This window comes from Cryptotermes secundus, unplaced genomic scaffold (genome assembly GCF_002891405.2).
Source record: "Cryptotermes secundus unplaced genomic scaffold, Csec_1.0 scaffold384, whole genome shotgun sequence".
In the NCBI taxonomy this organism is placed as follows: domain Eukaryota; kingdom Metazoa; phylum Arthropoda; class Insecta; order Blattodea; family Kalotermitidae; genus Cryptotermes; species Cryptotermes secundus.
The window spans coordinates 196,781-211,175 of NW_019731268.1; the positions used below are offsets into that span (position 1 = coordinate 196,781).

Consider the following 14,395-nt stretch of genomic DNA (forward strand, 5'->3'; position numbering starts at 1 on the left):
TTCAATTGACCTAATCCTTCCATCTGCACTGTGGCCCTGGGGTACACTCATCCTCTAACAGAAATGAGTACCAGGAATCTTCGGGGGGGGGGGGGAAAAGGCAGCCAGCACATAAGGCTGACCTCACCACCAAGTGTGAGCTGATTGTCTAGAAAGTGTGGGAACCTCGATGTCTCACAAACCTGTGGGCCTCCAAGGCCTGTTACAGGGATAGCTTTAACTTTATCCCCTGCTACACTGCTACAGCCCCTGTTACTGTATGGGTCCACCTCTACTTTCCATCGGTCATTTGTGTTACTTTTGTCCCATCTTGTTCCATTTCTTCATTTTTGTCTAATACAGACCTTTTTATGGTCAACAATAGTTGCTCTTCTCCATGTTCCTGTTGGTTCTGTCAGGACTCCTTTACAGGCCTGTATCTGAACCAGGTTATCTACACGCATATTGCTTTGCATGCTCCTTTGCTGGTTGCTTGACTCACTCTTTGACCCTGAAGATGGGAGCAGTAGATTTCTACGAAACACCAGCAAACTTCTGCTGGACTGCACAGATATATATCGCCAGATGATGGTACTCTTTCATACTCCTAGCTGCAGTACTTCGTTAATTATCATTCTTAAGCCGAAACCTAGCTGAAAATTGTTTTTTGGTAACTGGTGAATTGAGCACTGACCTAATAGTCTGAAATATAAGAATGCGCATTCTTGTTAATAAACAGTGGGATTGCCTTTTGAATTGTGCAGGAATTTCTGACTCACACATGAGCTCACTGTTGGCGCTCGACTTCTCCAGTTCTGGTTCGTCGTCAAGCCCAGAATATGCCATTGACATTCGTGACTCAGCTGTGATGTGGGTGAATGACATTGAAAATGATAAGCAGTATCGCCGTTGGTCTGATTCTCTTATGGAGCTGCTTCGTCCGACTTTTCCAGGCATGCTGCGCAGTGTCAGACGGAACCTGTACAACTTGGTGAGTGTCGTCATTTGTTACCCTGATCAGCAAGACTAATTCAGTTCATTTACTGAATGTTTCATATTCATTGAACTTTCTTTGTTGTCATGACACGGTAGTTTATTCAGTGTACCATATGCTGTCAGCTGGGATAGCTCAGATAGTGATTAGGCTATGTGCTGGATGGATTTGGAATTGGGGTTTGATCTGAGGCAAAAGCAGGAGGTTTTGTCTCTTCTCCTCAGCATCCAGACTGCCTCATGAACACCCAGCATCATATCTGTTGGGTAGTGTGGGCCCCCTGTCCATGTTGATAAAGGGGCTGGGGTTTAAAACTGACTGTTTACCTCCATTCAGTGCTCAGGTTAAGATTACATGGGCTTGTACCTCCACTCCCCTGTATGTCTTCATGGTTTGGTCCTCAGTTAGCTTAATGATTTGCTCTGATTTGTAATATCTTCACAGCCTTTATAGTTACCAACAGTAATAGCTGTGTTATAAAATGGTTGAGTCTTTTATCATTGGAGCTCTTCTGCGACCGTCATTTGAAGGTGTTGGAGAACAAGGTAAGAGGAAGGAAACTGTATAATGAAGACCTCATAATTTTGTATGCTTCATCTGTTAGGGGTTCAGATTTAGAAGGGTGGTGTGGGCAGGGTGTGTAGAATATGAGGGTGAGATGAGAAGTGCGCACAGAAAAGCCAGGGCATAGAACTAACTCCATGGAGCTGAGCCCGTGTTAAGAAGCTGCAAGTTGCACAGCTACTCAAGAATTTACCAATATTTTATGAAGTGTGAAGGTCCGTCACTGTGTTCACAAGAGCCTGCGACTGGTCCTCATCCTGAGCCAGATCAATCCAATCCGTACTTCCCCATCCTATCTCTTTAAGGTCCATCTTAATATTGTCCTCCTACTTATGTCTGTGTATACCTAGCGGTGTCTTATTCTGACTTTCCCACCAAAAATATATGCCTCTTCTCCCTATGCGTGCTACTTTTCCTGCCCATTTAATCCTCCTTGACTTGATTATTGCAACTGTATTTGACAAAGAGTACAAGTTATGGAGTTCCTCATTGTGCAGTTTTCTTCAACCTTCTGTTACTTCATCCCTTTTTGGTCAGATATTCTCAGTACCCTCTTCTCAAACACGCTCAGTGTATATTCTTCCCTTAATCTCAGAGACTAAGTTTCACACCCATATAAAGCCACAGGCAGATTTGTAGTTTTGTATGTTCTGATTTTTATATTTTTAGACAGCATACAAGAAGACAAAATGTTCTGGACTGAATGGTAGCAAGCATTACCTGAATTCAGTCTGCTCTTAATTTCCTCCTGAATCAAATTTTGATTTGTTACTGTCATTCCCAAATATCTGAACTCTGCCACATTTTCAGAACATGTTACCTATCTTTATGTCCTGATATTGCCCTACATTCTGGTGATGAGACAGCAACATATACTTAGTTTTCTCTGTGTTTGCTTCTACACCAACTTCCATATTATCATGAGTTAAAGTTTTTGTAGGATCTGAGGCTCTCACAGCAGTGGTTATGAAGAGTTCTGTCTTCTGGGCTATAGCGCCATGTAGGAGCTGAGGTTCTCACAGCAGTGGTTATGAAGAGTTCTGTCTTTTGGGCTATAGTGCTGTGTAGGATCTGAGGCTCTCACAGCAGTGGTTATGAAGAGTTCTGTCTTCTGGGCTATAGCGCCATGTAGGAGCTGAGGTTCTCACAGTGGTGGTTATAAAGAGTTCTGTCTTTTGGGCTATAGTGCTGTGTAGGATCTGAGGCTCTCACAGCGGTGGTTATGAAGAGTTCTGTCTTCTGGGCTATAGCGCCATGTAGGAGCTGAGGTTCTCACAGCGGTGGATATAGCGCTGTGTAGGAGCTGAGTTTCTCACAGTGGTGGTTATGAACAGTTCTGTCTTCTGGGATATAGCGCTTTGTAGGATCTGAGGCTCTCACAACGGTGGTTATGAAGAGTTCTGTCTTCTGGGATATAGCACTGTGTAGGAGCTGAGGTTCTGACAGCGGTGGTTATGAAGAGTTCTGGCTTCTGGGCTATAGCGCCATGTAGGAGCTGAGGTTCTCATACCGGTGGATATAGCGCTGTGTAGGAGCTGAGTTTCTCACAGTGGTGGTTATGAACAGTTCTGTCTTCTGGGATATAGCGCTTTGTAGGATCTGAGGCTCTCACAGTGGTGGTTATGAAGAGTTCTGTCTTCTGGGATATAGCACTGTGTAGGAGCTGAGGTTCTGACAGCGGTGGTTATGAAGAGTTCTGTCTTCTGGGCTATAGCGCTTTGTAGGGTCTGAGGCTCTCACAGCGGTGGTTATGAAGCGTTCTGTCTTCTGGGATATAGCGCTGTGTAGGATCTCAGGCTCTCACAGCTGTGGTTATGAAGAGTTCTGTCTTCTGGGATATAGCACTTTGTAGGAGCTGAGGCTCTCACAGCGGTGGTTATGAAGAGTTCTGTCTTCTGGTATATAGCGCTGTGTAGGAGCTGAGGCTCTCACATCAGTGGTTATGAAGATTTCTGTCTTCTGGGATGTAACTCGACCAGCTTTGATGTTGGTATCTTGTTCGGCTTATTTGACGCTGAAGATGGAGGCATTGTGTGCCTCTGAAACATTGGTTGCCTTTCAGTGCACTGTATGGCTATATATCCCAGAAGATAGAACTCCAGGATATATGTGTTTTTCTTTATGGTATCAATGTTGTCAATCAGTAAATTCACATCCTCAGCATAGACCAGCAGTTGATGCTTCCCATTTAATTTCAGCCCCACCTGGTTTTCCTGGACCTTCCTAATGGCATATTCTAAAGCACAGTTGGAAAGCAATGGCAATTGCAAATGAAATTTTTCTGTGCTCCAAGTAGAATTAATGAGTGTATGGATCTCGGACTGTAATGTTGCATCTCCTGCTTGAATCAGCTCTACTGGGATTTGATCACTACATGGCAATTTATACTCAGATGGGAGGATAATATTAAAATGTACAATGGAATAGGATGTGGACTGGATTTGTGTGTCTCACATTGGGTCCAGTGTAAAGTTCTTGTGAGCATGATAATGAACCTTCAGATTCCATAAAAGGTGCAGAATTTTGTGAGGGTTTGGGATTCAGTACAATGAGGCTGCAGATGCCTTGGGTATGGAGAAATTGAGCATTTCATTTCTTGGTCCTAAAACACCAGTCCCAATCTCACACTATCTTGGGAGGCTCGAAACTGAGGAGTGACTGATGAAGAAGTACTCTAGAAATTGTCACATCCAGTGTGAGACAGTCCAAGCTCACTGCACACTAAGATGGCACCTACATGTTACGGGCATTATGGATGAACTATGGACATGAAGAGTATCCTGCCGCTGCATACTTCATCATTGCCCAGCTTTGGCCAGGCACAGAATGCAGATCTTTGGATATGCACAGTTGGAACTGTTAGATACTAATAGGACCTTAATTACAAAGGTTGTGGCTCTGACATTGAGACAGGGCTCTTTTGAACGGTTGTAGTGTAATTAGAGGTGCACATAGTGGACCCAGTAGTGGTCTAAGTGCTAGGGGCAGCTAGAAGTTGTCCTCCCCCATGTCAGTACCCAATACATTTAAGTAGCTGAGCAGCTGTTAACTTCTGAAGAAAGACCTTGCTTCATGGGTCAGTTAGTTCATTGGTTTGGTCTCTTTGGGGCCTTTGTCTGTTGTTGAAAGCAATTTAATGCCAGTTTTTGGCTTGCTGAACCTATTCAGGGCCCAATCTGAAAAGGAGGGCATATGGGAGTGTAGAAAATAATCAAGACAGCTTGGTTATAAGGTGATTCGTTCCTGGGGAAATGTTCATGGATGAAAATAAGGGAGCATCATGCCCATTCCAGAAGCTGCTTTCAAAAAATCAGTTAACAGAACCTGTTTTTATCACAGGTTCACATGTAACGTATGCTGTTGGCATGAATATTGGTGCCTTCATCACAGAACGTTTCTTTCACAGTAAAAGTTTTTAAGCTTTACCCAGTCTTTTTATTTCCAACTTCACCCCTGCCAGCTACAAATTAATGTGCACATAACTTAAAAAGGGAAGAGATGGTTTGGCATGGAAAAATGTAAAACTCTTGGCATATGTTGTTCCTGTATGAGGGTTACTATGTCACATGATTGTATTGTGGCAGTAACTTTGTAGGTGGTGGTTGTAGGCTTCAGACGGTGGACCTGCAAAAGAAAATTGTGGTGCTGGAAGCCTTTTGACATGATAAACCAATAAAATGGTAAACATTTCTCTGTCTTATTTCATTTACTCAAAAGAGATTAACTGAGAAACTGCCACAAATTGTTCAGCCTGCTCAGCATAAGAGAGACATGCTTTTTGTGTATACTCTTCCCATGCTGGTTCAGGCTAGTGGGATGATCAAAAGACAGATAGTTTAGATACACTAGTTTCTCTTCAATGTCTTTCCAGTTTATTGTTAAACAACTACCATGAAGCAAGCTTCTACGTATGTTGACTTTAATCTTAAGCTGTACTAAACTGTCTGGTGATTTCGTCCTTTAAGAAAGGAACGTAGGCTAATCCAGTGTCATTCTATATGTACAGAATAGCTGACTGATGTATGAAGATATTGAATATCAAGCTATTCACAAAGGAGTGGGTACATTTAAAGTGATAATTTGCCTCTTTCAATTTCTGATGCATGCAGTTGCTATATGCGACCATTTTTTTATATGAATATAGTTTCCACTTCATCAGGTGATGTCACTTCTGATCACTGCAGCACATACTTTGAAGCTTTATCTCATGAAATTTCATGCCACCAAGTTATTTGATCAGCCTTCTTTCCCCCAAAATCATAAGCAAAGTTACATGATTGTCATTGGAGATATTGTCAGTAGTCCATTGCTACTCCTACTGTACCTTGCACGTGCATCAACACAGCTGTATAATGCATGGCTCATAAGGTTAATAGAATCATGGGTATCTGAGTTCATTAATTTAGTTGTACTGAATTGTAAGTTTGGTTTGTTTCAGGTGATCCTTGCCAATCCAGCAAAGAAAGAAACCAGGCCTCTGTTGAAGTTGGCGGAGTCGTTCTATGTCCATGTGGCTCCTTTGAGAATTGGTCTCGTATTCACTGTGGATCCTGATCAGTCTGTCAGTGGTAATATGGATGCTGGCGTTGCCTTGCTCAATGCTTTCAACTATGTTTCAGATGTTAAGGATGCATACCATGGTCTTGCCTTCATTACTGATGTAAGTTCATGAACATGTTATTCTCTTGAAAACATGAAAGGAATCTTTATTTTATAAGATCTGAGGCTTTCACAGGCAGTCAAGATTTATATTACCCTCTTGCAAGTAATTATAGCCATTTCATGAATTTGAGCTCTTTACAATTCACTGTCATGCGCATTAAGTCTTATCAGTCTGCTGTGTCTGAAGAAGTTGTTGCATCATAATGGCTCCCATTGTTGTAGATTCCTTTGTTTCCATGTGCACGCTGTTACTGGTTACCATCTGGCTCATAGCTCCTCATGGTCGCTACTCGTAGACATTCATTCCTAGCTGTGTCTGACTACCACTTGCTATCACAGGCTGGCACTCACTTCAACTCAGAACTCATCTGTCTCAGAACTAAGAACATGTTAAAGAACTGTTGCTTTGCAATGGCCAGCTGTTTAGGTTGCTGTAGCCTAGCAGTGGATGTTTCTTCTTGCTCCACAATTCTGACTTTCAGTCATCATGTCACAATATCAGCAAGTTTTTATGTATGTTATTTGTGGTAGATCACATTAAATGTCAACATTGACGTATTGTTTGATAACTTACAAGATTGGAAAGGGACATGGGAAAATGCAAGGGAATTTAATAGTACAAAAGTATATATAACAAATTATGAGACATATTGCTGAATTCACAATGGTTGTTTGACTAGTTATGCTTTATTTTACTTTGTCCACTTCTACAATTGCCAGTAATCTGTGATGTGAAGCTAGTTAGGTGGCTGAACTGGACAGCTGAGTTCATTTCATGGAGAGCAGTAAGAGATTTTCTCATAGCTCCTTTACAAAAAATATTTCTGGGTCCAGCCTGACCATATAGAATTTGGATCAGGAAGGTCAGCATCACATTTTATTTGCCGTGAAGACCCTGTTCAGAGTGCTTGTATCACCATCCCTTCTGACGAACATTTACCTGCGAATGAAGGATTTTTTTTTTTTGTGCTGATCCTATGTTAGATTTCATGGGAATTTTAACATTGTAACATGTAACCCAGTAAAAATATTGTTATGCAGTTGATGTTGTGTTCACTATGTATACACAGTGTGACAAATTCCTGAACTGATGCTATTACAGTAGTGCTACTAGGATGAATGGAACTAGTTAGAACTTTTATTTATATAATATGCAACTTTCAACTTGTTACATTGATGCATATGAGGATTACTATTGTTTTGGTGAAGTTAGTTTTTTCTCGTATCGAAGGTTTCAAAATGGAACAAAGAGCAGCAATTAAGTTTTGTGTAAAATTATAGAAAACAGCTACTGAAATGTTTGAAACGTTGAAATCTGCATACAGTGTAATGTTTATTAGAACAATTGTGTTTGAATGGCATAAAAGGTTCAAAAAAGCTCAGAAAGCAAGAATGCAAAAATCACATGTGAAAACAATGTTGTCTGCATTTTTCAGTGCTAAAGGTATCATTCATCATGAATTTGTGCCAGAAAAACAAACTGTAAATGGTAATTTTTTATAAATAACTGATTAAGAGATTGATCACATCAGACCTGAGTTTCAGGAAAGTGGGTCCTGGTATCTTCTGCTCGACAGTGCACTGGCTCATCCTTCAGGTGTTGTCTTTGAGTTTTTGGTGGAACAAGGGATTACTGTGATAACTCATTCACCCTACTCCCCTGATTTAGCACTGGCTGTATTTTTGTTTCCTAAATTAAAAATTGTGATGAAAGGGATGAGATTCAAGCAGACTGTGATGACAGAACTGAAGACAATGTGGGAAGAAGGGTTTTCGTGGCATTCAATTCATTATATGAACAATGTAAATATTGTGTGGAATATGAGCAGGTCCATATTGAGTGATGTTACTAATAAATATTTTTTATATATTGAACAAAACAGAATGTTCACTTGCTGTTCAAATCATAGACCAAGTTAAAAAAAATAATAATAAAAGCAACTTATCAGAAGAGACTCTGGAACATTTCATGAACTCTGTACCTGAACTGAGTGTACAGGGTAGAATGAATCCTTGCTCATATATCTGTGCATGCTGTACTAAAAGACAGTCTTCTTGATGCAGCAACATACAGTAACAGGTGTTTTTGGATTCAAAGTTCTTATGACAGTGACAGTGAGAGTCTGGGTTAATACCGTGTAATTTGGAGAGAGCTCAACGTTTCAGAGGAACGTGCTGCCTCTGTCTTCAGGGTTGAGGAGAGAAACCAGCAGAAACAGGCTACAAACTGATCAGTTATACTAGTTTCATGCTTGGTTTACTAGCTGACCCTGTGTGAACTGCAAGGCTTTACAACCCAGAAGGCCCATACTCTTAACAGTTTTTTTGTGCTGGGATATTCTATGGGCTAAAACTACTGAAATTAACTTATTGTTGATAATTTTGGGATTTAAAGTAAAATAAATAATCAGGAATTGCCAAATGCTAATGTTGGGTAGGTGTTCACATTGTAGAACAAATTGACACTTTTTTTTTTTGCAACAGTGGAAAAATTAGTAACAGAACAGTTATGTTATATAAATCCCTTTGGAACTATATGAACTATTTTGACACATTACATAAGATTTTTTTTTGTTTTAGTCAAGAGGGGTGTTTTTCATATATTACACAATTTTATATATGTAACACATGCAAATTAAGCCCTTGAAATCATTGATTGAGAGTTATTTTGATGCAGGTGTATGCCACATTAAAAGAAGATCGAGATGTGGTTGTTGAAGATGTGATTTCGTTGTTAAGCAGCAAATTCCGCTCAGCAGATGTGGATGAGATATTTGGAGAGGACTCAGAATATGATACAGGACGAAGGTTGGCCCGTGATTTTGTGGAGCGATCAGGCTTTAGGAAAATACCACAGGTATAGTAATTTTAAAACAAAAACAAGATTGACCATTAGCATAAAATATGAAATTTCACAAATGTAGTCGCATTATTTTTCCTTTGTCAGAAGTGTAACTTGAACAGTTATAGGTTCTCATGATGACCTTTGTCCGATTTTTGGGCTATAGTGCCATGTAGTTGGCTGAGGGAGGATACTGCTTCACTCTTGAAATAGAAGACCCTTCTACATTCCTTGTGTGTTCCTCTAAAATACCAGAAATCTTTTTAAGTGCTACATTGCATAAGAATTCCAAAAATAAAAATCTGAATATTGGTCACAAGAATTTGTTGGGTTACCTCACTCATTCTACTTAATTTAGAGTGACATTAAAATCACAATCGGTTGCTAGATATTTTTGCCTCAGTTGGCCATCTTCAGGCAAGTGTTCACTCTTTTCTGTGTTTGTTGCTGTTTCATCTCCAGTTTACCTGTCTTCCTTCTGAAGCCATCTTGTTTCCAATGCATCTTTTATGCTAGGCGTGCATATTTTCACCTTTGCAAAAGAGTACAACACACACACACACTCCCCCCTCCCTCTGAGTGTTAATGATAGCCGAGCAAAATAAGAGGACTATTCTGTAAGGAAGTATGGTATGACAGTTAACGCTGATGCAGAACATGTTTCTGTTACAGGCCTTGCTGAATGGTATACCTATTTCGGAGAAACACCTGAATGCGGATGACTTCGAGGAAGCAGTGCTGTCAGAAATCATGAACCAAACACCTGTTTTTCAGAAGGCAGTGTACAAAGGGGATTTCACAGATGGAGATAATGCATTGGATTACATAATGAACCAGCCCAATGTCATGCCCAGGTGAACTGCATTTTTTAAATAATTGAATTTAGATTTTTTATTATTTTAATGTGTATATAATTAATATTAGAATAAATTTAGTATACACTTGTTGCTGTTCACTAGAAGAATGTAGCTATTGTCTGATTGTGGTCGTCCAGATTGTGACATTGTACAGCCCTGAAGGCAATCCTGATGTTTTGGGGGAATATACTGCCTCCATCTTCAGAGTTAAAGTGTTAAGGTTGAAAAATTGGCTCTTTGATGAGATGAGTGGGGCTTGTAGCATGCATGGGGAGAAGAGGAATGCATGGTAGGAAAGACAGATAGAAAGAGACAACTAAGAAAACCTAGATGTAGATGGGAGGATAATATTCAAATGTAGTTTAGAGTAATAGGATTGAGTGGTATGGACTGCATTGATCTGGCTCTTGTGAACACTTTGATGAACCTTCAGGTTCCATAAAATGTTGGGAAATTCTTGAGTGGCTGGGCAACTGGTGGTTCCTCAAGAAGGATTCAGCTTGTTGAAGTTAGTCGGTTATGTATGCAGGAAGGTGGCCACTGAGGGAGGTAGTAATTCTGATGATTGCAGTCTGAACAACCATCACAATACATCTAAGCATGTAATTGTTCTCTCTGAGAACATGTTTCAGAGCCTAATTTTTATTTTGTATCATGTAAATGTGTTACAAGAGTTTTGGCATCCCTGTTCCTCTTTGCATCTGCTCTGTGGTTGTTGTATCCCAGTGTTTCAAGGGTACTCAGGTTGCCGAGCAGCAAGCAGATTCAGTATATGGCAGGGTTAAATTAACAGATGTTGACAGGAAGGTTAGATAAAACAGTATTTTATTATGAAAATTATGAAAGGCACAAGTATTCTCCATAAGGGTGCGGTAGTCCCCGCTCACTAGCAGAGCTTGTGTCCTTCCCTCTCTCTAAACAATGACCTGAACTCTCCCATCAGACCTTGACATTAATTTTTTTTTTTTTGACTTGCCGGCCCATGCCTCATATCACAAACAAATGGGTGTTCTGTCCTACTCACATGTGGGTGTGGGGTGGGGGGTTGAGATCACACAGTTTGTTTAGTTTATGTTCTGGGCTGCCTAGACACTATGAGTTGGTCCACACCTTCAGAAGGGTATTTAAAATGCTTTTTTGCTATGCCCTATAACCACCAAACAAACATGAACATCACACACTATAATAATGTACCTACACCCACCTCTACGTGTGCAACATGGTTCCACAGGTATTTTCCATTGCTGTACAAATATCAAAAACTGAAATATATGCAGAAGTCTTTTCAAACATCTGTGGCAAATGGTGGACATATTGCTGGACTGGCTCTTCATGTTTGGATTTATGGCCTTCAGTTATTTCTTACAAGACCCAGGAGCTATGTCTTGATGGGGAGTTGAAGCTGCAACCCCTTTCAGAAACTGTAAAATCACTACTTTTTACAGTAAGGATGGCTTTTTCTTGCAGGTGCATTCTTGCACTATTCCGTTAGTAACGATGATAACACCAGACCGATATTCATAGGGCTAAACAAAACAGCACACAAGGCAAGGATGCTGCAAGAAGAAAGTAGCAGATGAAAATATAAGCTTAATGATCTCAAGCAAATGTATTTTAATCAGTGAGTGATGAAACTGGAATAACATTGGGATATTTAAACTTAAGAATTCATGCAGTTTAGCAATTTCAACAAGTGAACAGTTGCCTGAGGATGGCCAAGTATGGCCAAAACATATAACAGTTTAATTTTAATTTTAATATTATTTTAGATTAACACTTTGTGGACCGTGCACACTTTAAAAGGTTTTTCACTTTTAAACATGGCAGACCGTGTGTTAACAGGCTTTTAGAACACGATAAGTTGCAACACACTATACATCGCTCTGGCGCCACCTACATTGCACGCAACCGCCTGCAGATGCATGATAAGACTCTGGAATATTTAGTTAGCCATCAGTAACTTGACCTCGCTGTTTACTTAACCGACTATAAAGGAAAATGCTTTACCTTCTTCAAGCTGTGTGTATCAGCCAGTAGCTAGTGGGGAGAATGGCTCAAGGACAAATTCTCCTCCGATGACCTAGCTGACCTGCCTTGTGAGACACATAGTAATGGATTGTCATTCAGACAGCGACAGTGCTGGGGGACAACAAAGAATTGTGTCCACAGGCAGTAAAAATGACAGTAGCTCCGACGATAATGCGGGTAATAACATTGCACGTAGTAACATTGCGGGGACAGCAAAAAATCTAAAGAAAATCTAAACCCTGATTCAAAATTGAAATACAAAGCATTTCTGATGAATGTGGCAAAGGCCTGGGCTACAGTCCAGATGGTGGCGGCAGAACCAGGGTCACACAAAGACTTAGTACGACCGGGCCCATCAACTCCCACCCCATGAAGGCCATGTGGACACCCCAGGGCGACTCTTGAGTGATATGCGGAAAAATACCCTCGTGAAAATTGTGAAGAGTGAACATTCCAAGGGGAAGAATACTTCTAGGCAATGCCGTGTTCACACAGTTCACAAAAAAATGAGTATGTCTACATTTGCAAGTTCTGTGTAATGCGACTTCACAAAGGGGAACGTTTCCAGAAATATCACACCCTCAAGCACTTCTAGAAGCATTGGTAAGTGTTCTCCAAAGTTTTAGTTCAAAAAATTGATTAGGAGATTTTATATTAATTTTTAAAGTGAACAGTGCACAAGTTAGGGTAGTATGTTTAAAAATGCCGGTCCCCAGGGTGATTTAAATATTTAAATCACCAGTCTGCGAAGTGTTAAGGAGTACTTGTAAGTGAAGTTACATTACAGATGGGAGTGAGTGTGTAAAGAAGAAATTCAAATGTAGTGCATGGTCATTATAGTTAGTCATCACTGTACTGTTGCAGATTGAATGATCGTGTTCTAAATCAGGACAAGAACCAATATCTGGATTTGATGGGGCTTCCCCTTGCTGGGGAAATACCTCTTACATTGGAATCATTCTCTGGTCTTTCACCTCGTGACAAGACTGCTACCATTATCAGTCGAGGTGTCCAGTACTTCCTGAAGAAGCAGCATGTGGATACAACTGTGACAGCATTACACATTATCACCCACTGGATTGTGACAGACCTCGGGACAGCTGATGGAAGACAGCTGTTAATACACGCCTTAGATCAGATGGTATGTCTGTAATCTTCCTTATTGATGATGCGGAATTGAATTCTTTAGTATGACTTGAAAGGGATTATGGAAGATAATAACTTTGATGCAGTTTTAACCCTTTATATGTTGAGCCCCATCATAAAACTGTTAGAAATGCAGAGGCTTCTTGTTATAAATGCAATTGCATAAAAAGTTCCCGATTCTCTCTCGGATTACCTTCAAATGACTATGGATTTATATAGTGTGAAAGCATCTTCCTTCCTCGAAATCTTGATGTATTACACCTGATGACATCTATTGACAGGAGTGCTGTACTCAGTGGTTAACATCAAGCCAGTCTCTTCAGCTGTGGCAGTTTTAATATCATACCAAGCTGGTGTAATTGGCTTGTGGTGTGCAGAGTCTTAATGGTTCTTTTGTAACATATGATTCAGGCTAAATACCACATTTAAATGAATGGTAGGTGGCAGATCTAGGATTATGTTATTGCTATCACATTAAATATAATATTTTTTTTAAAAAATGTTACATGTCCACTTCCTTTGTGACATGAAAGTCGCTAGATCTTGTTGAATTTCATCGGTAGGTCTCACTCTCGTCACCATTTCTTTCTGAGGCTCACTATCTTCAGTGTTCTTGACTTCTTTATCCTCATTTTAGTATTATGTTGTGGGGAATTACTGCTTTTGATTCATAGCTTCAGTGGTACTTGGGTAGACTGGTAGCTAGTGTCTCCTGATGTTGAAACATTTGTTGTTTTTTTCTGCGTGGAGTGAGTTCTAGTGTATAGGACATATTACAAGTATTAGCCCACCAGGATTGTGATACGTTTATTGTCCTGGCCCGAATGTAAGGCATGATTTCTTTTCAAATAGTGCTTCTTAGAAAAGAGGTGTTGCCTTATTTTTGGAAGAATATATATATGAAGGTGATTATGAGATATTAATTTTATGAGTACTGATGAAAATACCTAGAATTATACTTCAGGTATTCAGTTTCAAATTTATTGTTTCTTAATAATGTAATTTTTACTTCTTTTTACTTACAACCATCAGAACTAACTCACATATTCAATTTTATATTTAAAATTTTTTTACGATTTTCTCATTGGAAGAACATGGGGACATCTTATATTTGGACTTATGCAGTAAACATTGATGTATATTTGCACTTGAATGTAAGATGATATTCATTTCTTAACTCTCAAATAGTGTAAATACCTCATATTCCATTTGGGTAAATACTGAACTTCAGAATCTGGTTTGTTTCTTGGTACACCACAGTGACTTAATGAGTTATGATAACAGCAGAACCTTTGACTCATATTCAGGAGGTGCCTAGTTTGA

At 39.9% G+C, this 14,395-nt stretch overlaps 1 protein-coding gene across 5 annotated transcripts in view; it reads left to right on the forward strand.

Moving 5' to 3' along the window:
* Positions 1-14,395, forward strand: part of LOC111866777 (UDP-glucose:glycoprotein glucosyltransferase) — a 46,619-nt gene that overhangs the window by 12,379 nt on the left and 19,845 nt on the right. For all 5 annotated transcript variants that reach the window (XM_023856028.2, XM_023856025.1, XM_023856027.2 and 2 more), the window contains exons 8-12: positions 744-970; positions 5,976-6,197; positions 8,877-9,056; positions 9,714-9,895; positions 12,791-13,067. In XM_023856028.2, the coding sequence (XP_023711796.1) occupies positions 744-970; positions 5,976-6,197; positions 8,877-9,056; positions 9,714-9,895; positions 12,791-13,067 (1,088 nt within the window). The remainder of the gene's footprint in view (positions 1-743; positions 971-5,975; positions 6,198-8,876; positions 9,057-9,713; positions 9,896-12,790; positions 13,068-14,395) is intronic.